This window comes from Crassostrea angulata, chromosome 3, assembly GCF_025612915.1.
Source record: "Crassostrea angulata isolate pt1a10 chromosome 3, ASM2561291v2, whole genome shotgun sequence".
In the NCBI taxonomy this organism is placed as follows: domain Eukaryota; kingdom Metazoa; phylum Mollusca; class Bivalvia; order Ostreida; family Ostreidae; genus Magallana; species Magallana angulata.
The window spans coordinates 7,986,180-8,010,735 of record NC_069113.1 but is presented as its reverse complement, the minus strand read 5'-3'; the positions used below and the strand labels follow the sequence as shown (position 1 = coordinate 8,010,735).

Genomic DNA, 24,556 nt, shown 5'->3' with positions numbered 1-24,556 from the left:
CTTATTCCTTATCTACTTTCTGCACAGATGCAATACTAACTCATTGGCTGTGCATCAATACTTAAATGATTTTTAGTTGTATATAACCTTACAAAAAAGAAATACATGTATGAATGGTGCAGAAGATTAACATTAGCTATAGTAGTATATTTTAAATTGTGTATTTTAAACCCCTAAAATTTTAATTTTAACCATCATTCATGACGTGATTTTATACAATTTTATTTATTGGATACAATTAATTAATATATATTCTTAAATTCTTTAATTAGAGACAAATCTAATCAATATAATGAAGAAATATCAAGAACGATAACTCCAAATAACAAACAACATTTGTGTTTGAAATTGAATTATAAGCATTGACAGTATAAATTTTTTTGCTCATCGACAAATGAATCTAAAAACCGCACCGCAAACTTTTTTATGAAAGCCTTCGGCTTTCATAAAGTTTGCGATGCGGTTTTTAGATTCATTTGTCGATGAACAAAAAAATTTATACAGTCATTCCTATAATAATATTTTAAAATTCTTTTAAGAAAATAAACATAATCAACAGAAAATATGCAAGAGTAATGGTCAAACAAACAGTGTGTTCATTAGAATGGAGAATGACCTGTAATCCACGGCGCAGTCCCAGAGATGTACGTGTAGCTCGGTCAGGATTTTTGGAGTAACATATCCAAGGATGTCGTAGTCCTTCACATCCAAAAAGTTCAAAATCTACAAGAAAAGATTCTGCCATTTATAGACCTTATTCTGCTACTTTGATGTTGATTGCATTGAAGTCTTCTATTATACAATGTGTGTATGCTGACATCACAAAATTAATTTGAAAACTATTTTAGGACCATGATCTTGCCAATTTATATGGATTTTGACTTCTTAATGAAAAGAAAAAGGCTTAAGATATACACAAGCAAAAGAAAACTTGAATATGTTTTTCCTTCTTCAATTATTATACAATCTACAATGTATATAATGTAAGAATTTCTTTTATATAATTTAATTAAATAAATGAGATTTGCTGATAACATACTTGAGATATCCAGCTCATATCTGTTTCGGCCATCTTGTGTCTTAGAGTTGCTCCAGTGACACCAACTGCTACTGTAAACTCCTGAGAGACAGAGGATACAAATAATAATAGCTGTTTTTAAAATTCTGAGCTTTTCAAAAGGATTAATACTCTAGCTAGTCCCTTCTCCCCCTTTTTTGTTAATTGCCATGTTAATCTTGACCTTGATAGAATGACCTTGGATCAAGGTAAATAAAAATCCATAAGCCATAAACAATTTACATCATAATACTGGGATGGGCAGATAGACAGATGGACACTGTTCTTATAAATTTAGTTTGTTATGGATTATATCTATCTGAACTTACTGGTATCTGTTGTTTGTAATAAATATAAAATGTAACTAGACATTATTGAGATAGTGACCCTCTCAAAGAGTCACCCTTAAATATTGGACATTAGGATTAAAAGCATTTCAGAACACTTGCTTTGACCTCAACCTAGGACTTAGAAATTTTCCATTTAGTATAGAACTTAAATTCAAACTCACTGCTTACCTTTAATGAAATTGTTTGGTTTTATCTGAGCAAGACTAAAAACTGAATTTTAATGAAAATGGCTATGACCTTAATACTTGATCTAGATATATGGTTAAAGATCACTGCAAACCCTTTAACTAAAGTTCAGTTAATGTGAAGTATGTGCAGAATATATGATACAGAAATTTTTGTTAAAACTAGTCTGATATGACCTTGACCAAAAAACTTTGTTCAAGGTCATTGCACAATCTTTGATCAAGGCACTCTGTTGGTGAAGTATAAGCCAGACTGGATCAAGAGGAAAGAATATATATGATCCAGTCAAGGTTTTTTATATATAATTCTGCTATGACCTTGACCTTAGATCTAGAAACTTGGTTCAAGGTCATTGCACACCCTTTACCCAAAGACACTCAGTGGGTGAAGTATGAGCCAGATTGAGCCAAGGTGAGAGAAAGAAAAAATGCTCCGAACAAGTGATCTCAGATGGACGGACAGCAGGATGGATGGATGGATGGATGGACAGATTGATCACTATAGGGTAGCCGCTGAGTGGTCTCTAATTATTTCTGACTAAATTAACTTCTGAATAACACGACAGAAAATTGGGTGAATTAACTATTCCCTCTATAAAGCAGATAATTTGTAGGTACTAGTAATAGATGAACTTGGCAAAACATCACAAGATTATATGCATGATCAAGTCTCACAAAGATACAATTCAACCAGTAGATCTACTGCTATCATGTTTAAAATGAATGAAAGTTAAATTCTTTGAACCCTTTAGACCTGTACCATTTCCAGCACAACACGTATGTAGCTAATAGTGCTCCTGATAGCTGACCTTGATTTTCTCATCCCGCGTTAGGTCACTGAGGGGGGTGGAGTCGAGCTTGATTCTGACCGCCACTGACACCATGTCCCTGACCGTGGACTCGACATCAGCTGACTGGTGACACAGAACCCCAGGCTCAGATCTATCTATAATACAACTCTTCTCCAGGTGGGCAGGGATTGTCTCAAAGTCCAAATTCTCTATCTCAAATTCTTCCTTTTTATCTGGAACTGCAGCTGAAAAAAAGATCATTACAAATTGAATCTACATGTTTATGTTTTTGGGGAAACAAAACATTTCACAAGCATATGTCTGTGTAAAACTGTGCATACTGCATGTAGAGGTTTAACTTTGTCAAGGAGACCTGATGAGTACTACAACTCTGTGGTACATTTTAGACTTTCCTAAATGACCTAAATCTTGTGCTGTATATCTGTATTCTTGGATACATCTTTAGACCTTCCTAACAACCTTGAAGTTCATGCTGCATACACAATGTATCTGTATTCTTGCTATCATCTGAAATGTCTTCAAAAAGGTTATTTCCTTCATATGTTTATGTTCAATTCTGTTTACTTTTTTCAAATTTTGATATAAAACACAATTGTTTTATGGAATAATGAAAACAACTGGTGGCTGTCAGGGCTTGAAATTTTAGGAGTGATACAGTCAACTTAACAGTCATATCTAGTTAAAAACCCTTTTATTTTACTTGTTTTGGGTGGTAGTTCATGAACTTTGACTGATGAACATTGACTACCTACCATTATGATATAAAGTTGCTTTATTGCAATAGAAGCAGATATACTGAAGCAGTGGGTTTCTTTGGTAACTGGAGGCCACAAACAGATTGGCATCCTTGACCACACCCATAACTTCCCCATGGCAATCCTCAGCCTGAAAAAAACATATACTGGTAAATTAATTGACTGCTTGTACTCCATGCACTGTAGATGAACATACATTAGATCAAAAAATCTGCTGACAGAGCAGACAAAATCAAATTACACTCTTATACTGTTAGCTTTTATTAATATTAGTCTCTTGCAAAGTGAAACAATGAAGATAAAACTGCACTGAAGCCATAGAATATAGAATTATTTTTTGTTATTTTGATTGATAACAATCCTAGGAGCTTATCATATGAACAATATGGCCTTTGTGTATGTGTAACATAAAACAAAGCAGTACACTGTACTATACAGCTATATTTATTTGAACAAACCTTACTTTAAGTAACCTGTTTATTATTTCCCTCATCTAACTTTGGATTAATTGTTGAAATATATAATAAACATGAAGTAGGGAGAAATGAACCTGGGTGATATCTTGTACCACACCTACCAGTACAGTAAAACAGACTCCTTGTGGTCATCACAATCCCTGTGATCATTACTTAGGATTAGTGAGATTAACTCTAGGTAAGTGTAGATCAAAATTATTAAACTTTAGGAGGCCTAGATTGTTGTGGCGATTTTTAGGGTATCTTGATCTCCTTATGAAGATGAGTTCTTTATCAAGATATAGGAAAATTTTCATATTTTAAGCAAAAATTAGGGATGGCAATAGATGGCAGAATTGCTAGTCGGTAATTCGCAATTTAGAGCATCTTACGTTTGAGTCGGTCCGAGCTGTGACTTTCCCTTTGTCTATCTTGAGTGACAGACATATACCTTACCTATGAGTTGGTCCGTGTTGTGACTTTCCCTATGTCTATCTTGAGTGACAGACACATCTTACCTTTGAGTCGGTCCTTGCTGTGATTTTCCCTTTGTCTATCTTGAGTGACAGACACATCTTACCTTTGAGTCGGTCCTTGCTGTGATTTTCCCTTTGTCTATCTTGAGTGACAGACACATCTTACCTTTGAGTCGGTCCTTGCTGTGATTTTCCCTTTGTCTATCTTGAGTGACAGACACATCTTACCTTTGAGTCGGTCCTTGCTGTGATTTTCCCTTTGTCTATCTTGAGTGACAGACACATCTTACTTGGCCTTGACTTCTGGTCAAATGTCCTGCGTGGATGCTTGTTGTCATGAATACTGTAGTAACCAAAACTACTATCTTCCTCCTCATCTGAAGAGTCTGTGAATATATACAGAAGGGACTACAGTGATAACATCGTTATTGTTGACAAGCCAATTGTGTTTAATAGTTCATATTTCATGGGTGACCCTTTCTGTAACGTGTGGGACCATGTGTGTATCAGAAAAATTAGTTTGCGTTTTTTTACCATGTGTGATCGAGCCTGATCATGCAGTTTTTTCGTTTTGTAACTTTTTTTATGGAATGCCAGAGTTTTTGAAATCAGTCTATATCAAGTATTCCTACGATTATGAACACATAATATTAATCATATTATCAAGTGAGACAAGCTGAATAAAAATGGTCAAGCTTACCCATTCCTTGTTCAAAACTTAACAATTATTCTGGGTTTTTTTTTAATGAAATTCGATATGCATTCCTCTCTGTTACATTGTATAAAGATTAATTCGAATTAAAATTTATTGAGACGCTGTAAGAATTAGATTTACAAAAAATAGAATTCAATCAATTATGTACTGTATATAATAAAAATATGGGATGTGTAATATCGAAATTCTTTGAAACAAGGTAACAAATTTACCTGTATCTCTCATAATTACGAATAATTGTATGTAGAGGTATGGAATAAATAAATATCAACTCGCATGTAAATAACTTCATGTAGTAAATATGCATTATCTTCGTTTCTTTACTCTTAATTTTCTTTAACTTATAATAGAAGTTACTATTTGTTGTGGACACAAAACAATTTAATTAAGTATAATGATTAAGTAATTAAGTATATGCATTCTAACATATCGTTTACTCGTAAAAATAAAACAGTGTATGGCTACTGTTCATGCAGCTTTTCAATAAAACATAAACATACTATATTATCGTTCGTGTATCGTGAAAATTCAGTAAGTTAGTGATTATCAGTGTATCATGCTAATTGTTCGTGTATCAGAATCGTGCGTGTCGTTTGTCAACAATAATGTTGGTATCACTGTTATACTCTTTAACATCTTAAAATGCCAGACCAATTCCAGTCATAATACATGGATCAAAGCAATATTTAAATTGAGCTGTATTTTTGAAAATTTAGTTTTGCTGCGAAACCTGCAATCTTGTTTATTTTGCCTGTATCTTAAACCATTGTAATAAATAAGAATAAAATAATCATTATTTTTTTTTTTTAAGACAGATTTCTTTTCTGAGCAAACCAATTATTGTAAATGATAACAATGAAGTAATTTTAATTCAATCAGGGCCTCTAAATTAGTAAATAGCTATTTCCTCAAAACATATAAGAAGTTTGTAAACCATAAACTTTTTTGTCATTTTAGTAGTGAATTGTAATTTGACAATAAAAATATTTCGCCAAGAAAATTGCAGCTCACATTGCTGTAACAATTCAAAGAATAATAAAAAAAGACACAAATAAAAAAATAACTTCCTTATCACTGCATTGTATTTCCTTTCAGAACGGTTCTGACAAACCTTATCTCTTCCTGCATCAGTAACAAAAACTACATGTGCTAATTACACAATTAGTCTAGAATGTGCTGTTTGAATCAAATTTTTCCCAACAGAATCATATTTTATGATTGATCTTAAGAACTATAGATATAACTTGATTATCATTTTAGGATTATTGCCACCCTAGAAGAAAATATATGATTCAGGTAACTGTTGATTCCTTACAATTACATACATATTATGTACACTCTATTTAGTTATTCTGTTCCAATATTATTTCAGCCTGATCACATTTGTAAAAATTTGGCATTGTGTTTTATAAAATTTACTGTTCTAAATTAGTCCTATTCTAAATTGACTCACTGACTCTGAAGGATGATGTGACAAAATTAAAATAGCAGGCAAAACTCTAACATTTCCTCTAAATAGTCCATTGAATTTCAACATCTCATAGTGATATTTCTGTATGTTTGTTTAATAATTGAAAAATGTAAGAAATGTCATGGTATTATGTGCAATATACAAGTTTTCTGCTTGTGTGTTCTTATATTTGTTATTTCAGTAGTTTTTTTTATTCATGTTTGTTTGTCAAACATAATAACAGCCCCAACATAATGACCAGTTTTTTGTCTCCATCAATGTTCTGTCTGTATTCCCTTACCATACTGTATTGCTGACTTTGCCATACTAAAATGTTCTGTCTGTATTCCCTTACCATACTGTATTGCTGACTTTGCCATGCTAAAATGTTCTGTCTGTAATCCCTTACTATACTGTATTGCTGACTTTGCCATGCTAAAATGTTTTGTCTGTAATCCCTTACCATACTGTATTGCTGAGTTTGCCATACTAAAATGTTCTGTCTGTAATCCCTTACCATACTGTATTGCTGACTTTGTCATACTAAAATGTTCTGTCTGTAATCCCTTACCATACTGTATTGCTGACTTTGCCATACTAAAATGTTCTGTCTGTAATCCCTTACCATACTGTATTGCTGACTTTGCCAAACTAAAATGTTCTGTCTGTAATCCCTTACCATACTGTATTGCTGACTTTGCCATACTTAAATGTTCTGTCTGTAATCCCTAACCATACTGTATTGCTGACTTTGCCATACTAAAATGTTCTGTCTGTAATCCCTTACCATACTGTATTGCTGACTTTGCCATACTAAAATTTTCCTGCAGGACATGAGTATAACAGCTAAGATCAAATGGCTGGATAGACCCAGGCCCAACTTCCTGGGTCGGAATTGGAGCAGGTGCCATTGGTTCCCATAGCAACAGATCATTGCTAATCCTACAAATAAAGCACATTTAAATCATACATATAGAATATCACACTGTTGTTTTGATCTCGGCCCTGGTATCAGCCCGAGTGGTTGGTATTGGCCCAAGCCTGAAGGGCGCGGGCTGATACCATCCGAGGGCTCATACCAGGGCCGAGATCAATACAACAGTGTGATGTTGTTTATATCATATATCTAAAATAAAAGACTGTTATTCAAATTCAAATCCCAAAAAAGGAATATAATTTATCATGAAGCTAAAAAAAAATTTCGGATTTACAAAACTCGTTCTTTTTTATTCCTTTTTATATGTGTTAAGAACTGTAAGAGTTGTCTGACTTTGTTGACAAACCATCGTTGTTTGAAATACAGTAGAAGGGAGTCTATCGTCTGAGATGAAGCACTATCTTCTAGAATTCAAAATTATTGAGAGAGAAACTTCCATCCTACGCAACTTCGTAATGAGTCAAATTCTTTCACTGGGATTTCGTAAGTTTCCTGTCAGATTCAATTCATAAAAATCCATACTGTTGTTTGAGCAAGTTGTTTGAAAACGTTTATAAACGCATCCATTCCACCACTTAATTTTTAAACTCTGGTTTTCTAAGATTAAGTCTCGGTCCATCCTTCTCTATACCCTCCATAATTTAAATGGTGAATGATATTAAATAAAGCCTGCTATTGTTCTAAATACACAACCGTTGTGTAGGTTACCTCCCCTTACTTACATACATATCACTCTTTGGCGCTATTTTTGAATTATTATTTTTAATTTTTAGCAATAAATAAAAATATTTAGACGTGTTAGGTGATGCTTTGTATTATTTATTTGTTATTCTATCGTTATTTCACAGGCTAGTCTTAATTTAAAGCAAAGATATTTAGGATTAGCGATTTTAAATTTGAGGGCAATACACCCCCTTGACGACGGGCTGAGACGGAGAAATATCAGCCCCGAGGGCAATACAGCCCTAGCTTTTGGTTGCTGTCTCACCTAGTCCAAAACATGTGTATCAAGGCTGATACACTACTAGGTATATGATATATCAGGTTACATCCTTTAATGTATGAATTTTAATGTTCCAGAAAAACATACATATATTCCAATCCACTACTTTCTAGTCATTCAGGGGAGTAACCAAAACTAGAACAATACACCAGAACAAAGAGTAGGTGCATCTCTGAGGGAAGAAAGTGTGGATTGTTGTACCTATTGTACAGAACTTCATAGAACTTCTGGTCTGGAATGTAGAGGTTGATGAGGGGTAGGACTAGCTGGACCAGGGTCAGGCAGTTGGCCGAGGCTCTCTCCTGGAAGTCGGCCATGTCCTCTCTGTTGCCAGGCATCACCATCTGATGACAAAAAACCAACAGACTCGCAGTTCAAAACAAGAAATCAACAGAACTTCTGTCCTAAACTTTGTTTTTCCATACAAATGCTGCTAAATTTATTACCTCTGACATATGAATTTAAGAAAAGTATCAGCAAAAAGAGGTAATGCATAATAGGATATGAAGAGATTTGTGGCAAACCAATGAGAACGTATTGATACCTTGAACCCATTGCCTCATGTAACAATCAAAGGCTGTATTACATTTAACAAAGAAGTGTTCTTTTAATTACCTCATCACTGACATGCTGAGTAGCTTGGTCAGACATCTCCCCCTTCCCATACATGTGTTTCTTTGTAGAAAAAGGTGACGTGTCTTGTTTGGCAAATTCACAAGCACCATTCAACGAGTCCATAGGAATACTGTTATCGGAGTCTGGATTTTCTTCATCCAGAACGGAGATGGTCTGTTCCGTAAACTTAATTATTATCCTGAAATTTGAACAAGAATGATACTAGTATAATTCATCATAAAAAGAAACTCTTCCCTTTCTTATTTTCTTTCGCTCTTACTGGAATCACTTAGTTTTATTTACAACTGTACTTCATTATAGTGGAAATTTGAAATCCTCTTGGCCATCAATTCTAAAAAAAAAAGGACATTCTTTCTCTTTCTCTCTCCCCTTTCTCTCATTTTTAACTCCTACTTACTGTGGGAAGTTGAAGCCCTCTTGTCCATCAATTCCCTCACAGCTAACAAATGCAAAAGGGACTGCACTCTGGTTTGGATCAATACGGAAAGACCCTATCAATATCAAGCAAAAGTTTTTCATGAACATCATAATCATGAGGTATCTTTAATCTACTGTAAAAGGGAATATTTTTTAATTGTCTTTATTTTATTTCCACCTTACAGCTATTTCCCCTCATTGTCACTATGCTAAGAAACTTAGTATTTCTTTCCTTTCCTGACTTACCTAGCACATTTCTGCTGGAGACCTCGACTTGCTGGATTGGCTGGTTAGACAGGAAGGAAGTCTGGAACCGGGCCTCCTGTAAATCCAGGATCAGCAGCTCGTCCCTCAGGTTCTTCTGCCACCAGGGCAGCTTAGTGACCTCTGACCCATTCCTCAGATCAGGGATTGGAAATCTGTCATTACAAAGGCAAGGTTTGCCAAGATCAAGGTGTTAAAAAGTTTACCTCTACTTTTTTGCAAGAATTTTGATGTGAATTTAGTGATTGATACATGTATATGTTACTTGCATGAAACATGTACATCCAATACCAAACATGTTTAGTACCTTGCTATAATACAGTGCACAGAATGGCAGTGTACCATTTCATGCAGTACATATACCGGTATTTGTAATGTCATCTGCGCTTAACATGGGAATTTGAAACACTACTTTCATTTCACTGATATTTAGAAAGGGGATAAGGGATTAACTTGAATCATTATGAGAGACTGAGGTGCTGACCTGAGTGTCAGTTTGACCTCAGGACAGTTGACACTGAGATCAATCTTTGTCTCGTCTGAAGCAGACTCATCCTCCATCGTCTGGGAGAAACTGTACAATGGACCCTGTAACAGAGTACCAACATATCAACAGGCTATCTCATTGGGTAAAAATTTTGTTCTTTGAAGACCCAAAATTATATTTAGTGAAAAAAGTTTAATGCATGGACCAACTCTGGTTCCCAATGAACTAATACTGTTCTGCGCAGAATTCTCAGCCCCATGAGGTTGTGCTGTTGTATGGCTCATTCTTACCCCCAGTGAGGTTGTTCTGTTGAATGACTTATACAACCCCCTTCCCCATTGAGGTTTGCTGTTAAATAATACCTCATGCTTAATCCACCTGAGGTTGTGCTGTTGAATGACTCATACTTACCCATCCCCTTCATTAAGGTTGGGGCGTTGAATGACTTATATCTACCTCTCTGAGGTGGTGCTGTTAAATGACTTATACTTATTCCCCCCCCCCTTCCTTGAGGTTATGGTGTTGAATGGCTCATACATACTCCCTGTGGGGTTGCGGTGTTGAATGACTTATACTTACTCCCTGTGGGGTTGTGGTGTTGAATGACTCATACTTACTCCCTGTGGAGTAGTGCTGTTGAATAATTTATACCTACCCCCTGTGAGGCTGCAGTGCTGCCATTGTATGGGCGGTGAGGAGAGGGCTTTATCAGGCTTCCTATCCTGTCTATAATTGTCACATCCAATTCACACTCCAGTTTGGCCAAATTGACGCTAATCTCTGTCCTGGGTCCACCTGAAGACCTTTGTGATCTCTATAGTAAAGATTTAAAAGTTGTAATACCGTTGAAATCAGAGAAATAATCTTTTCATATCCAACTTTCATGTTGAAGTTGCCATATCTAATTTTTTTTTTATTGAAGAAGAATCTATTTCCTAAATTTGAACAAGCAGATTGTACATGCATGTGAAAATAAAGAATTCTATGGTGATCCAAATGTATAAGTGACATATAGTGTACATAAGTCTTTCCAAGTCAAACTTTAAAGTTACATACTGTAAGTACTAAATTCTACATTATACGAGACTATAATCAATCAGCTGTTGAGGTGTTGGTGCATTTGATAGCGTTGACTGATTTGGACAGGGAAGCTCCGGGTTTGAGTCCCGTCTGTCGCTATCGCGGTAACATTGTAACCTTGGGCAAGTTACTTTACTCTACTAGTGCACTCTCCACCCAGGGGTTAAAATGGGTACCTGGCACATGAGATGAGCTGATTTTGTGAATGTAAAGCATAAGCGCCCTAATTTGGCAGCTCTGCTTGTATGCTCCCCAGGGAGTTGAGAATGCTATGGATTGTATGGGTCTCGCTGGGGGGTAATATGTAGAAGTCGTGCGAGGCAATTTACTTTGTGAGTAATGCTATAAACCCCTACCTTTCTTCTTATACCTTTTTATGTATAACATTACCTTGTTTTGCTGCACTGACTTGACATGGGCCTTGAGTGCAGGTGCACCTGAGTGCATGCTACTGTACATGTGCCCCTGTTTGGTTGAGACATCTCGGGGGAATACCAGAATCTAAAAATAAAGCACTTTTAAGTCACTTGAAATTCAAAGTCCTGTTTCACTTTCAATACTATAGATATAGGTGTACATGTCAGATGTCAGGAAGAAAAGGTGTATGAATAAGCAATTCTTAATGTTAAACTGATTTTCACATGTTAAAATATCACTTAGACCATGAAGTCACAAAGTAATGATCGATAAACTATTGTTTTTATCATTGTTTGAAGTACAGGCTTTTAATTGTCACATGAAAACAGTCACTTTCTTTAAAAGTGTCATAGATACTGACATGTTCATTATGATATATTTACGGTATTGACAGCCAAGTCAATTTAAGCTTTATACCCCTTAGCTTCCCCCCGTTTTTCATCTAACTGTTAATTAAATTCCATGAAGTTTTGTTCTAGAAATGTGAATTTTTCAAAAGAAATTTTTCAGTTAATACATGCACAAGCCACACCTGCAATTTCATCATAACTTGCAGGGGAAAATTAGACAAAATGGCCTAAATTGCTTTTGAAGGAATAATAGTTGACAATATCATTAGCAATGAGAGTTATCCCTCTTCTCTATGGGATCGGTGAGCCATTAACGGTAATCTAGCTTCCATTTGCAGGAATGACTAGTGGTAATATTAATCAAAGAACCTCAAAAATAAATATTTTTTTTAGGATAATTCATCCCCCCCCCCAAAATAAAAGTCTGAACCAATATGTTGCTGCAATAAGTTAACAATATAATCAATATAAAGTTTTCTTCTCGAAAAATTAAAAAATTGTACCGATCTTATTTAAAAGTTAAAGGTACATGTACAATAATATCCATATTGTTCAGACAGTGTCAAAACAAAATTCCTAAAATTAAGACTGGTAAGTGCTCTAAATTTTCTTTGTTTATTTTGAAATAATTTCTGTTTTATGAATTTTATTGGTTTAAGTTTTATGAAACCTTTTTGATGGCAATAAATTTTATGTCTATTAAATGTACTTGGTTCAACAAATGTAAACAGTCTCCCCCAGACAATCCTATTTATCCTACTTGATCGTTCTTTACGAGATCACTTAGAGGCAACTTTTAATAATTATTAAAAGTTGCTCTAAAAACAAACAGCTGAAACATGAAAAAAACATAGGTAATCACAGATTACAAAGCTCACCGAGACGAGGCATCAACTTTATGAGGCATCACCTTTAAAACCACCTTTATCATATGATATGAAAATCATAGTTAATGATCTTGGATATTCATGGATACTGTTTTGACACAATATCGTATATCATATGTAAAAAAATTGTATGATAATCCTATGTTCATTTCATACATTATTATAAGATACAATGTTTATCAATACAATAATATAAAATATGATATTGCATCCAATGATACTTACAATATATATCATTTAATACAATATAATTCTGTAATAAATATTGATGCAATATGATTTTGTAACATATAATATGACATTGTATCGTGTTATACATTATTGTATTTAATCACATAATACAATATCATAATATCTAATATAAATACAATATAGCATTATTTGATACTATATTATATCACATAATACATCACAATATTGTAACATATGATATTATATTGTATAATATAGTATAATTTTGTATTGTATGATATTGTATCATATTTGATACACAATATTGTATCATATGATACAATATAATTTGATAAAACATTGTTTCATATCATATGATACAATATCATCTGATACAGTACGATATTATATAATACAATATCATTTTATACAATATCATATCATATGATACAATATCATATTATACAATATCATATTATATGATATCTTATAATATCATATAATACAATTTCATGTATTATATAACAATATATTATATAAACCAATATCATATTATACAATATTGTATCATACGATATGCTATAATTATAATATACAATATCGTATCATATGATACAATATTATATATTGCAATATAATATGAAACAATATCATTCGATAAAATAATATATTATACAATATCATATTCTACAATATTTTATAATAATATACAATACTATACATAACAATATCATAATACAATATCATATAATAATGTACAAAAAAATTGATACAATATCATATCATATCATATAACTTTTTACAATATAATGTATGATATTACATTGTATCATATAAAACAATAGTGTATCATATCATAGAATACTATATCATAGGAATCATGTTAAATCATTTAACAACAAACACATCTATCAAGCAGGTTTGAGTGAGGTAGGAGAATTTTTAGCATCCTTGATAATGGAGATCAGGCTCTGCATCTGAAGCTACCTCTGCAATTCATTTATATTATAGTTAAATCAATTATGCAAGCTATTATCTATAAAACATGTAACCTGTTCCAAAAAACTAAACCTCATCCAGCATCCGAAACCTATGGCTCAGATTCAGCATTCAAGCCTGTCAGATGCATCAGTATCATGAGATGCATCATCCCTGCAAGTTTGGTGATGTAAGGACCAGTAATAACTAAGATATAATCATCAGAGGGCACCTGCTCTAAAAACTTTAACCAGCTCTTAAAACCTTAACCTCATCCAGCATCCGAAACCTATGGCTCAGATTCAGCATTCATGCCTGTCAGGTGCATCAGTATCGTAAGACGCACCATCCTTGCAAGTTTGGTGAAGTTAGGACCAGAAATAACTAAGATATATTTTTTAGCATCCTTGATAATGGAGATCAGGCTCTGCATCTGAAGCTACCTCTGCCATTCATTTATATTATAGTTAGATCATATATGCAAGTTTGAAATAGTGCTATTACCTACATATATTAAACATGTGACCTGTTCCAAAAAAACTAAACCTCATCCAGCATCCGAAACCTATGGCTCAGATTCAGCATTCAAGCCTGTCAGGTGCATCAGTATCATAAGACACACCATCCATGTAAGTTTGGTAAAGTTAGGACCAGTAATAACTAAGATATGATCATCAGAGGGCACCTGCTCTAAAAACTTTAACCAGCTCTTAAAACCTTAACCTCATCCAGCATCCGAAACCTATGGCTCAGATTCAGCATTCAAGCCTGTCAGGTGCATCAGTATCATAAGACGCACCATCTATGCAAGTTTGGTGAAGTTGGGACCAGTAGTAACTTAGAAATGGCTATCAAAGGGCACCTGCAACAAAAACTTTAACCTGCTCGAAAAACCTAACTTCATCTAGCATCCGAAACCTTCGGCTCAGATTCAGCATTCAAGCCTGTCAGGTGCAAAAGTATCATAAGACACACCATCCATGCAAGTTTGGTGAAGTAAGGACCAGTAGTAAGTAAGATATAATCATCAGAGGGCACCTGCTCCAAAAACTTTAACCAGCTCTAAAAACCTTAACCTCATCCAGCATCCGAAACCTATGGCTCAGATTCAGCATTCAAGCCTGTCAGGTGCATCAGTATCATAAGACACACCATCTATGCAAGTTTGGTGAAGTTTGGACCAGTAGTAACTTAGAAATGGCTATCAAAGGGCACCTGCAACAAAAACTTTAACCTGCTCCAAACACCTTAACCTCCTCCAGCATCTGAAATTCATGGCCCAGATTCAGCATCCAAGTCTCTCAAGTCCATTAGTAGGTCCAGATGCATCATTCATGCAAGTTTGGTGAAGATAGGACAAGTAATAAGTTAGATACAGGACCTGCAACAAAAACTTTAACCAGGTCCGGACGCCGACGCCGACGCCGAGGGTATAGCATAAGCTCCCCCCGACTTCGTCTCGGTGAGCTAAAAAACCTATGGCTTATCTTATCCATTTCTCACCAAAACTTCAAAATTGAAAATAGTTTTTGCTTTAAGTCACTTTTTAAAATTCCAATTGAATATCAATATGTTTTACCGGTATTATATATTTATATACAGAGGCAAAAGTTTTACAAATGTATTTATATAAGTATCATTCATATATAGAAGTACATTATATTTATAAATTTACATTTCTAATAATTAAATTTAACTATATAACCCTGAATCAAGGGTCATCTAAATTTTCTACATAGTAAGTAAATGTTCAAGTCAAATGCTGGCTAAGAACAAATGATATGTTCAATTTAGGTACAAACTTATAGAATTGTAGATTTTCCATTGATTGGATAGAAGTATTATTACTATTGTTCAATTTTCAGAATACATTGAACAAAATTGTCTTAATTTGCTTTAAGCCCTGGTGACTGAAGTTAAAGCAATTCAGGAAGCGAACACTCGATCTGAGCTTAAGTTTACTTGTCGCGTGCAGTGATAAAGGGTTCTTATATGCTTGTACATATATTATAAACGTGTTCATCTCTCATAAATCTTTGTCATCTAAATTACTGGCCCTGCAGTATCTTACAAGCTGCTCCCCATAACAAAAAGATGATTCACACTTAAAATCAAAAAGGCCACTTGTGAGAAAAACGGAAGTTTACAAACAATAAAAACCAATCATATCCTTACTACAGAGAAAACCATAATCACATTGTACATCGATTGTCCAAATTTAACAATCCTGATAGAAATCAGCTAATAATTATTCAGCAAATCAGGGGATAGTGAAATTCAAGTTTCTGAGAATTCAGTGGATAAAAATCTTTGAGCAATATTATCGACACTTCTGCTGGAGTACCCAATAATGACCATTTTGTCCACCCTAGGGTCCAGGCAGATTGTTATTTACCTGAGGGGGGCAGGTAAGTTCACCTGTGTTTGTTAGATTCCTGATATCATTCAGGTGTATTGATCTTGGTCACTCAGGTATGACCTACAAAACCGCCATGTTGATTACGTAGCCAGGTATATTCTCATGAGTCAGACTTATTTTGCTTTCCACAGCACAGGTGTGTTTTCTTTTTTCATTCTTAAAGACACCTTAAACAATTAGTGGAAAGAGATCTACAATCCCATTTTGATGTGAAAATGATTCATAAAATTATAAGGAAACAAAGGACTTGGTGAAGTTGCTTTAGCTTGGATGTTAACTGTTCTTTGATCAAAGTGAAATTGGAATTTTCATATACTAGTGAAACTATTGCAAAACTAGACGAGACAGGTAAGCTTCGGGCAATGACTGTGTTTTTGTGTGTGTAAACAACAACTGGACTAGGATAATCAATTTGTCAGGGGCATTATAGGTCAATAACCATTATTGTCCAGGATTTCTGTGATAGACATTTATACTTTACTAACTAGTGTATTAACACAGTATCTATAGCTTTTGCCGCATTAATTTAACATCAATGAAAGCTTAAATCTACATTCCTGCATAACTTATGAAGGGTTTTCTGTATATCAATGTATTAGATTTGTCTCCTTGGATATCCCATTAATGTAAGAAAATGAATTATCATCCTTTCTTTTTACATTTCCCAATAAAAAGTTGCATGAATTAAGTTATGTTATTTCAGTCTAACCTATTGCCTTGATAACCCTATTACACATAAAATGTTTAAATTAACACCTAAGAAATTTTGACATTGTGTAGGAATTAAATAACAAGGCCCAACCTCGTAAACAGATATAGGCACTTGAGGGAGGGTGTATATATATACTAAACATAGATACAAGATATGGTCACTCAATCTGTAAACATGTGTGATCTTGTCAACATTTAACTTTCATCACACCATGGAGGAAAATTAAATGGACCATACAACACCTAATCCCTACTGACTACAAGACTGCAGACCCGGAGAGACATGTCATCCACTCAACCATAAACATATAATGCACTTTTAACTGTCATTTTAATGTCATTTATTATTTCATGTGTGCAAGAGATATCAAAGTTAGAGACATTCTTATAGATATTCATAGACCGAAACTAAATATGGCTGCCTATAAAATGAAGTCAGCCACCAAGACTTCTATTTATAACTGCTATTTGCTATGTACGGGTACTAATTTAAAAATGTTTGTTTTTCCTTCTTGGGTGACCGATAACCTGTGTGGTAGTAAACATGCAGTTAAAATGACAATGCAAGACAGAATTTGAGAACTTTGTTTACAACTTATCATAATTGACACTGCTGAGAAATTTAAAGGGAGGGTAACATAGTGGAAGTAATTATAATGTAGCATGCAGACAATTAAGATTTCACACTCACTGGTAAATAGACTCATTATTCAATTAACTAATGCCAAGAACAATTCATGAACACTCATAGATATTACAATTTTTTTGATACAATAAATGTGGCTGGCATTAATCACTTTAAATTCCTCTTATCCTAAATAACTGAAATACATGCATTAACTACCCGTATGTTACTGATTATAGTCACAAAGAATTTAAAGGAGAAATGAGGTCATTCAGGAGGCACCTGTGCCTTCATTTCATGTACAGGTATGAAATAGTTACTTAATTTTCGGCAATATTCCTTATATTTACCTGTAAGGGATACAGGACCTAACAACTTCATAATGTCTCAAATATGTTGTTATCATTAAGTACATTATGTACATGTATGAGTGATATTGTAGGGGAACTTGTCAGAGATGATTAAGTGTTTGGGGGGAGGGGGTGACAACTCTAAATACTAGCATAACTCCTGTCAACTAAAAGTTGAGAAATTTGTGGTAAACTTCTGACTTATCATATAAAGGATTTCATTTCAAAAATATATTACTACTGTCCATGAACAAAGTCTGCTACACCAAAAATTAAAGTGTCCTTTAAAAAATCTGAACATCTATTAATTAGTTTATTGCAATCAGGTGTCATTGTCAAGTTAGATAGGACTAGTTACTCCAACACAATAGAGATCACAATACAGAATAGAGCACTCAATTCAGTCTGCTAGGTCAAATTTTCTCCTTCCCATTACATTTTGGGTTTTGTCCTATCTCTAAAATTTCTGGGATACACTTCCTAGAAGGCCTTTATATGTCAGTGTAAAGCATCCAACTTAAAAACCTAAGGTTTTGGATTCAAATCCTTGTCGTCAATTTTTCTGGGAATCCTGACTTTTCCCAATGAAATAAAAAAAATTCTTCGATTATGGAACATGACAATGTTTCCACACTTCCATTGCATTATACATTGAATGAATAACTTTATTTTAATGACAGTCTAAAGAGTTACCAGTATAAAGCTTAATGATTTCAACTTTTTGACAGTGAAACAGAGTTTTGACTCTTTCTTTTCTTTACAGGATGAAACCCTTACTGTTGGTGACTATTGCTCTGCTACATGTTGGCTACACTTTATCACAGTGCCCCAGCACAGCATGTACTTGTGAGACTGTAACCGGCCAGAGCAGGAGAAACATCAGGTGTGTTGGTCTGACACAGATCCCGGTTTTCAATTCCTCTCCAGAAATTTTCCAGAAATTGGACATGGATAATCCAAACAATAATATACAAGTTATTCAAGCCAATGCATTCAGTGGAATAAAAGTAGAAGAAATTGATATGAGTGGCCAAAATATCAAATTACAAAGCATTCACCCAATGGCTTTTTTTGGTTTGGAGCAACATCTAACAATAGTGAAACTACAGGGTGATACTGTACTTGCCCCTCCCTTTGTACAACTGAAAAACATCACTAATCTTCAAGTGCTTGAGTTACAATTATTTAACATGCCTACTATTGAAGAAAGTACAGAATTCAATTACTTTCCTTATCTGAGAACTTTAAGGTTAAGAAATATGAACACAAACTTTGTTTCATCTGAATCTTTCAAAAATCAGTTACAGGAACTGACCGTTTTTGAATTTGCAAACAACCAAGTGGCAACTTTTCCAAAGCCTGCTATAAACAGACTTCGTAAGCTACAACATCTTTCTTGGGTACACAATGGAATGACAACCATCTCCTACAGCTCGTTTGATTCTCTGAGTTCTCTTATTGAACTGGATCTGAGGGGTAATGATATTAGGGAGATGTTCAATGGGAGTTTCATAGGAATCACCGATAGGCTTGAGTTTTTGAGTCTTCAACTGAACAGAATTACAAAAGAAGCAATTATACCATTAGGCAATCATAATTGGCCTGAACTGGAACAGCTTAATTTAGGTCATATGGTGGCTGATTTTACAGACATTCCCAATGGTTTATTCAGAAACATGCCAAAGCTAGCTAACCTTATGATGCCTGGTAATAAATTGAAAGTGATTAAAAGCAACGATTTTCAAGGCCTTGGAAATATGCATTCTCTGGACTTGTCTGAAAATTGGATCCACACAATTCAAAGAGGAGCACTGTCTCCCATGACTAGGCTGGATACATTAGATCTACGAAGTCAGTATGACTCAAATGTTAACAACCCAATGAATTTTAGCCTAGATGCCTTAGAAGGAGCAGAGCTTGCCCTGAAAACCCTACATATACAGGACAACCATTTAATTGATCAGTATGCTTGGAGGGCTATTGGTGCTATGAAAAATCTTGTCAATCTAGACATATCTGGAACTGGACTTTCTGACATTCCATCCTTGCTTTTCTACAGTCACAACAATCTTGGGAGTCTTACTATGAGAAACAACAACATGACAGTTCTGAGACAAGAATCTCTTTATGGGTTAAAATATTCACTGGAGGTCATTGATATATCTAACAACCAAATATATACTATTGAAAAATGTGTTTTTGAAGGATTTAACAAACTCAAATTCTTTTTTGCCCCACAGAACTCTTTTGTGTGTGATTGTAATCTCTATGGACTTCACCAGATTTTGAAAGCAATACCTTCTCCAGGTTTAGTTATTTTGACATGTAAAAATCCAGCAAATTTAGCAGGCAAGTCTTTACTTACTTTGGAAACTGGTCAGTTCTGCTCTAATCCACCAAATTCTGCTGCTTGTCCAGACTTTACAACCACTACAATGACCACCTCAACAATTGGAACAACCTCTGTTGTCCCATTACCAGATATTCGGTTTGGAATTTCAAGTGAAACAAAAAATACAATAGTGATTTCTTGGACAGTCAGTGGAGATATGACTTATCTAAAGAACTTTTTGGTGCAATATAAACAGTTAGGCATAAACAATCCTCAGGAGAAAAGTTTTCCTTTGGACAAATCCAAAAGGGATCATCCCATAACTGGACTTAACCCCGGGTCTCGCTATGAGATCTGTTTCTTCATTGAATTGACAGGATCATCAAAACAAATCCTGATATCCTGTCCAACAGGCACTACCCAAGGTTCCTTAACAGATGTTGCCACAACAGAAGCCAACACTGGTTCAGATGATAAAACAGTTGAAATAGTGGGGGGTGTTCTTGGAGGTGTTTTATTTATAGCTCTCATCGTTGTTTTGTTATTTGTTTTCGTCATCTGTAGGAAGAAAAAGGAAGACAAACCACCGCTACCTCTACCCAATGGTCATATCACACCCATTGGATATCAAAACCAGCCACGTCCAACCAGTCAACCCAAAGTGTTTGTGAGGAAAGCCAATGGTGAAATGCAAGTTATGACCATATCCAATGGGAACCTTGATTCGTCAAGATTATCAGGGTTATCTGCAGGAAGTTACCAAAACATTGATGACACAGCAGTAAGCAATGATCCCTATCCAACAAAAGGGGCCACAGGTGGGGGAGGAGGAAGAGACCCCAAACAGCTAAGCGTAAAACTTCCTCCAGAACATAAGCCTGAGGGTGGGTCTCGAGATGCAGGTCGATACACTGTAATGCCTACTGCCCCAAAACCTAACTATGTGAATGAAGTCAACAGAATGATGGCTCCAGCAGACCACTACACCAATGCCGTGGAGACTCGACCCCTCCCACAGACCCCAAACAGAGACCCTATGTCCCATTCCTCTGGGGGTGGCTTCCTAAATCATGGATTTTCATCGAGTCCCACAGACAAAGTGTACAGTGAGATTCAAGATAATATTGAAGCACCACAATTTGAAGAAAATATTGGAACAGTGGTGTAAAATCAAATACATTGAGAAATGGAGTTTACCAATATTTGTGCTATTTCCATATGGAGCTGTGTGTGTACCAATGGATTCCTATGGTATTGATATTCCAGTGGTTGTGGATGGATACAAAACAAATGGGGGTCAATTTTAACCCTCCAATAAACTTCTTCCCATCCCTTCCAAGTAAAACATGTACTGGGTACATGGGAGTGTCAACAATAATGAGTTGAAAATGTTTCAAATTATATTATGTCTGTGGATAATACCTTTTTCTCTATTCAAAACTCCACCATAAATAGCTTAAAGGTTTCATAAGCAATTAAGTTAATACCTGTATTTCATATAGTATCATTGATATTCAAATTCTAATGCAGTAATGAAAAAAAAAAGATTTACAATCAAGTCCAAAAATCAATTTGCTTTTTTCATAATATTAATTAAACACATAGAATTATAAGACTTTTTATTCAATATATTAAAACCTTTAATCAGCTGCTTTAATCTTTATTAAACTAGAGCATAATAAATTATTGTCATAAAGACACATTTTTGTCTTCACATAAAAAATGCTGAATATACCAAAAAAAATTACATTTCAAACTGTTTATACCAAAGCTGATCAATTTACTATGAAAATTGCTGATTGCTCTTACATGTACATGCAGGTACAAATATATTACTTTTGAAATTAAATTTGTTCTGGGGCTAGAATGTTACTTAATAGAGACAACAAAATAGGTTGAAATCTAAATGTTGTGCATTTTATTCAACATTTAAAAAAAAGAAAAAATACATGAAGAAGTTGCGATGATAGCAATGAGTGTTATTCAACGGCTAATTACACTTGAATGAACTATAGTTACCAGTATATTATGGTACATAGCTTAATTACACTTTATATTGACTGTTGTAAAACAAGCGAATTGTGGTAATACCCCATTTTAAACTAATTCTTCAACGTCCTATTACCTTATTATACAAGAATCATGGTGCTTATAATGTGTACATATCTTAGAACAGTATGCAAGTTGTGTAAGGATTATATGCAAAAATATTAATGTAAAAATATGTGTGCGAGAGGATCTTAATTTCTAACAACATTTCTCATCTCAAAAACTTCATGCAAATTATGCGATATATTTATATGCATTGAGTATAAAGCAGTGGTGGATCCACGGTTTTACGGGGCCTGGATCTCCCCTTGTTTATTCCTTGATACATGGATGTATCTAAACTAGAATCTGAAAGGCTCCGTTTATGAGGCAATTTCACTTTCACTTCACGTCAAACCCACTTTCATGTCTATATATATTGAGTAGTCTTCTTGACTCTTTTAACATTATCTATGTACATTGTACAACTATACATGTTTATGCAACAATGTCCGAATTATGTCAAGGAAAAGATACCACTTAGCAAATTATGTCCTTGCTAAACCATTGTGACACATTAGAAATCGATCCGTCTTATTCTCATTGCTAATTAGTTCTGATAATTAGATATTCATTCTGTTCATTGGAAAAAATATATATTTCAGAGAAAAAACTGTATTTCGTTAAACCATGAAGAAGGTTCACCATGAAGAATGCCTGGTGTGTTTGTATGTGTGTGTACTGTGAGAGATCGAGAGAGTTTATCTGTGTGTGATTCGTGTATTGTTGGATCTCTGTCCCCCTTTGTGATACTTCAATGTCATTCCAATGTTAACCCTACCTGTCCAGACTGTTATGCACTATATAACTATATATGTATACATATAAAGTCTACAAATGTTGTCAAAGGTAGAGAATTTATTACTCTGTACTTTTTTACAATATTATCAAAGAATTTCATGTTATCTACGTAATATTAAAAGTCTACAAAACCTAGTGCACTGTTTCTGACTTGTAATATCATTGACGGGATCTAGTTACTGTAGCATATACTAGCTGTACAATTTAAATTGACACCCAATTGGACCATCCATGTCCACTAACCACCATCAGTCAAATTTTCAACATATTTGGAATAACTGATCTTCTTTGTGGTTTTGTGACCTACTTAAACCATGAGTACAGGAGCCATATTGGAATTCTATTTTAATTCTATAATTTCATTAAAAAAAAACAGCAGCTTTTAAAACTACAAGAATTGGATGATTTTTTTTAGGCATATAGAATAATTTATTTCTTGGACAACAGGAATCTAGAGAACCTATGGTGTATGTTTGTAACTCTCTGTACAAGCAATTACCAGTGTAGCTATACACATGACAGCTAGCCCTGAATGTGAATATACATGATCCATGTCCTTTGCCAGATAAGCTGACATGTGTCCTCAGATATGTATCAAATTCAAATGTTCCCCGAGGGGACAGGGTAAGACAGAGAGAGAGAGAGAGGGACCAAATATCAGATCATCCAGTACAGGGCCGTTCTGTCCAGACCAGTGTATGCTAAGCCTGACTGGGGGACATGGAATTTATTAGGTGACAAATTACCCAGGGTTGGGTATTGGACAACAGACCTTATGGTATATCTTAGACCATCATCATATGGTGTGTTACAGTTGGCAGACAAAGTCAAAAGTTGTCAACAAACAAAACAAAACACTTGAAGTCGGTATTTATTAGTATCTGTCCTATATATTTTTCTTATCACAAGAGGGTCAATATAAATAAATGCTGCGCATATTGATAAAATTTGCCTTGGAAAATCCAATGAGTCAACATATAGTTTGATGCCTCCCCAAAAATCAATATGCTGGTAATGCTACTGTATCTTATACACCAGTGACAGATTTATGATTAAGCTCAAGGTGGCAAAGCTCCCATGAGTCATCCCAGAATGGGCGTGGTCCCATTCGGAACTACTGACCACTGTCTAACACTTGACCTATTTATGTATGGATAGAAGAGAGGACCATTATGTGAACTTTGCAGATGAGACTCTAACAGTGAGAGATTTCACAGACGTCAACTCGGTTAAACTTGTCACCAGACCCCTGGTGTGCTAGCTGTGCTGTGCCAGCTAAAACGCAACAAAAATCCTATGAAAAACAGTGACCTTCAGTCATTCAAGGGGAAAATTATCAGGTTTCCCT

General features: G+C 34.7%; 2 protein-coding genes across 3 annotated transcripts in view; one reads left to right on the top strand and one right to left on the bottom strand.

Annotated features, from left to right (window-relative positions):
• LOC128178824 (autophagy-related protein 2 homolog B-like) overlaps positions 1 to 24,556 on the bottom strand; it is a 59,036-nt gene that overhangs the window by 10,896 nt on the left and 23,584 nt on the right. The window contains exons 13-25 of the mRNA XM_052846186.1: positions 11,470 to 11,580; positions 10,655 to 10,813; positions 9,997 to 10,100; positions 9,495 to 9,667; positions 9,229 to 9,322; positions 8,811 to 9,009; positions 8,397 to 8,539; positions 7,043 to 7,197; positions 4,319 to 4,476; positions 3,157 to 3,289; positions 2,402 to 2,628; positions 1,040 to 1,120; positions 617 to 723 (exon numbers count right to left, since the gene is read on the bottom strand). Of these exons, the coding sequence (XP_052702146.1) occupies positions 617 to 723; positions 1,040 to 1,120; positions 2,402 to 2,628; positions 3,157 to 3,289; positions 4,319 to 4,476; positions 7,043 to 7,197; positions 8,397 to 8,539; positions 8,811 to 9,009; positions 9,229 to 9,322; positions 9,495 to 9,667; positions 9,997 to 10,100; positions 10,655 to 10,813; positions 11,470 to 11,580 (1,844 nt within the window). The remainder of the gene's footprint in view (positions 1 to 616; positions 724 to 1,039; positions 1,121 to 2,401; positions 2,629 to 3,156; positions 3,290 to 4,318; positions 4,477 to 7,042; positions 7,198 to 8,396; positions 8,540 to 8,810; positions 9,010 to 9,228; positions 9,323 to 9,494; positions 9,668 to 9,996; positions 10,101 to 10,654; positions 10,814 to 11,469; positions 11,581 to 24,556) is intronic.
• Positions 16,069 to 23,344, top strand: LOC128178825 (insulin-like growth factor-binding protein complex acid labile subunit). Of its 2 annotated transcripts, none has more exons than XM_052846188.1 (2): positions 16,069 to 16,290; positions 18,751 to 23,344. In XM_052846188.1, exon 2 carries the CDS (start codon positions 18,752 to 18,754, stop codon positions 21,485 to 21,487), a length of 2,736 nt encoding a protein of 911 aa, XP_052702148.1. In that variant the 5' UTR covers positions 16,069 to 16,290; position 18,751; the 3' UTR covers positions 21,488 to 23,344. The 2 variants fall into 2 exon arrangements, with proteins under 2 accessions (XP_052702148.1, XP_052702147.1); XM_052846187.1 differs by lacking the exon at positions 16,069 to 16,290 and adding an exon at positions 16,368 to 16,649.

Bases quoted from the DNA above. Each gene is read 5' to 3' on its own strand.
- LOC128178825 (XM_052846188.1), top strand. From the start codon at position 18,752: ATGAAACCCTTACTGTTGGTGACTATTGCTCTGCTACATGTTGGCTAC.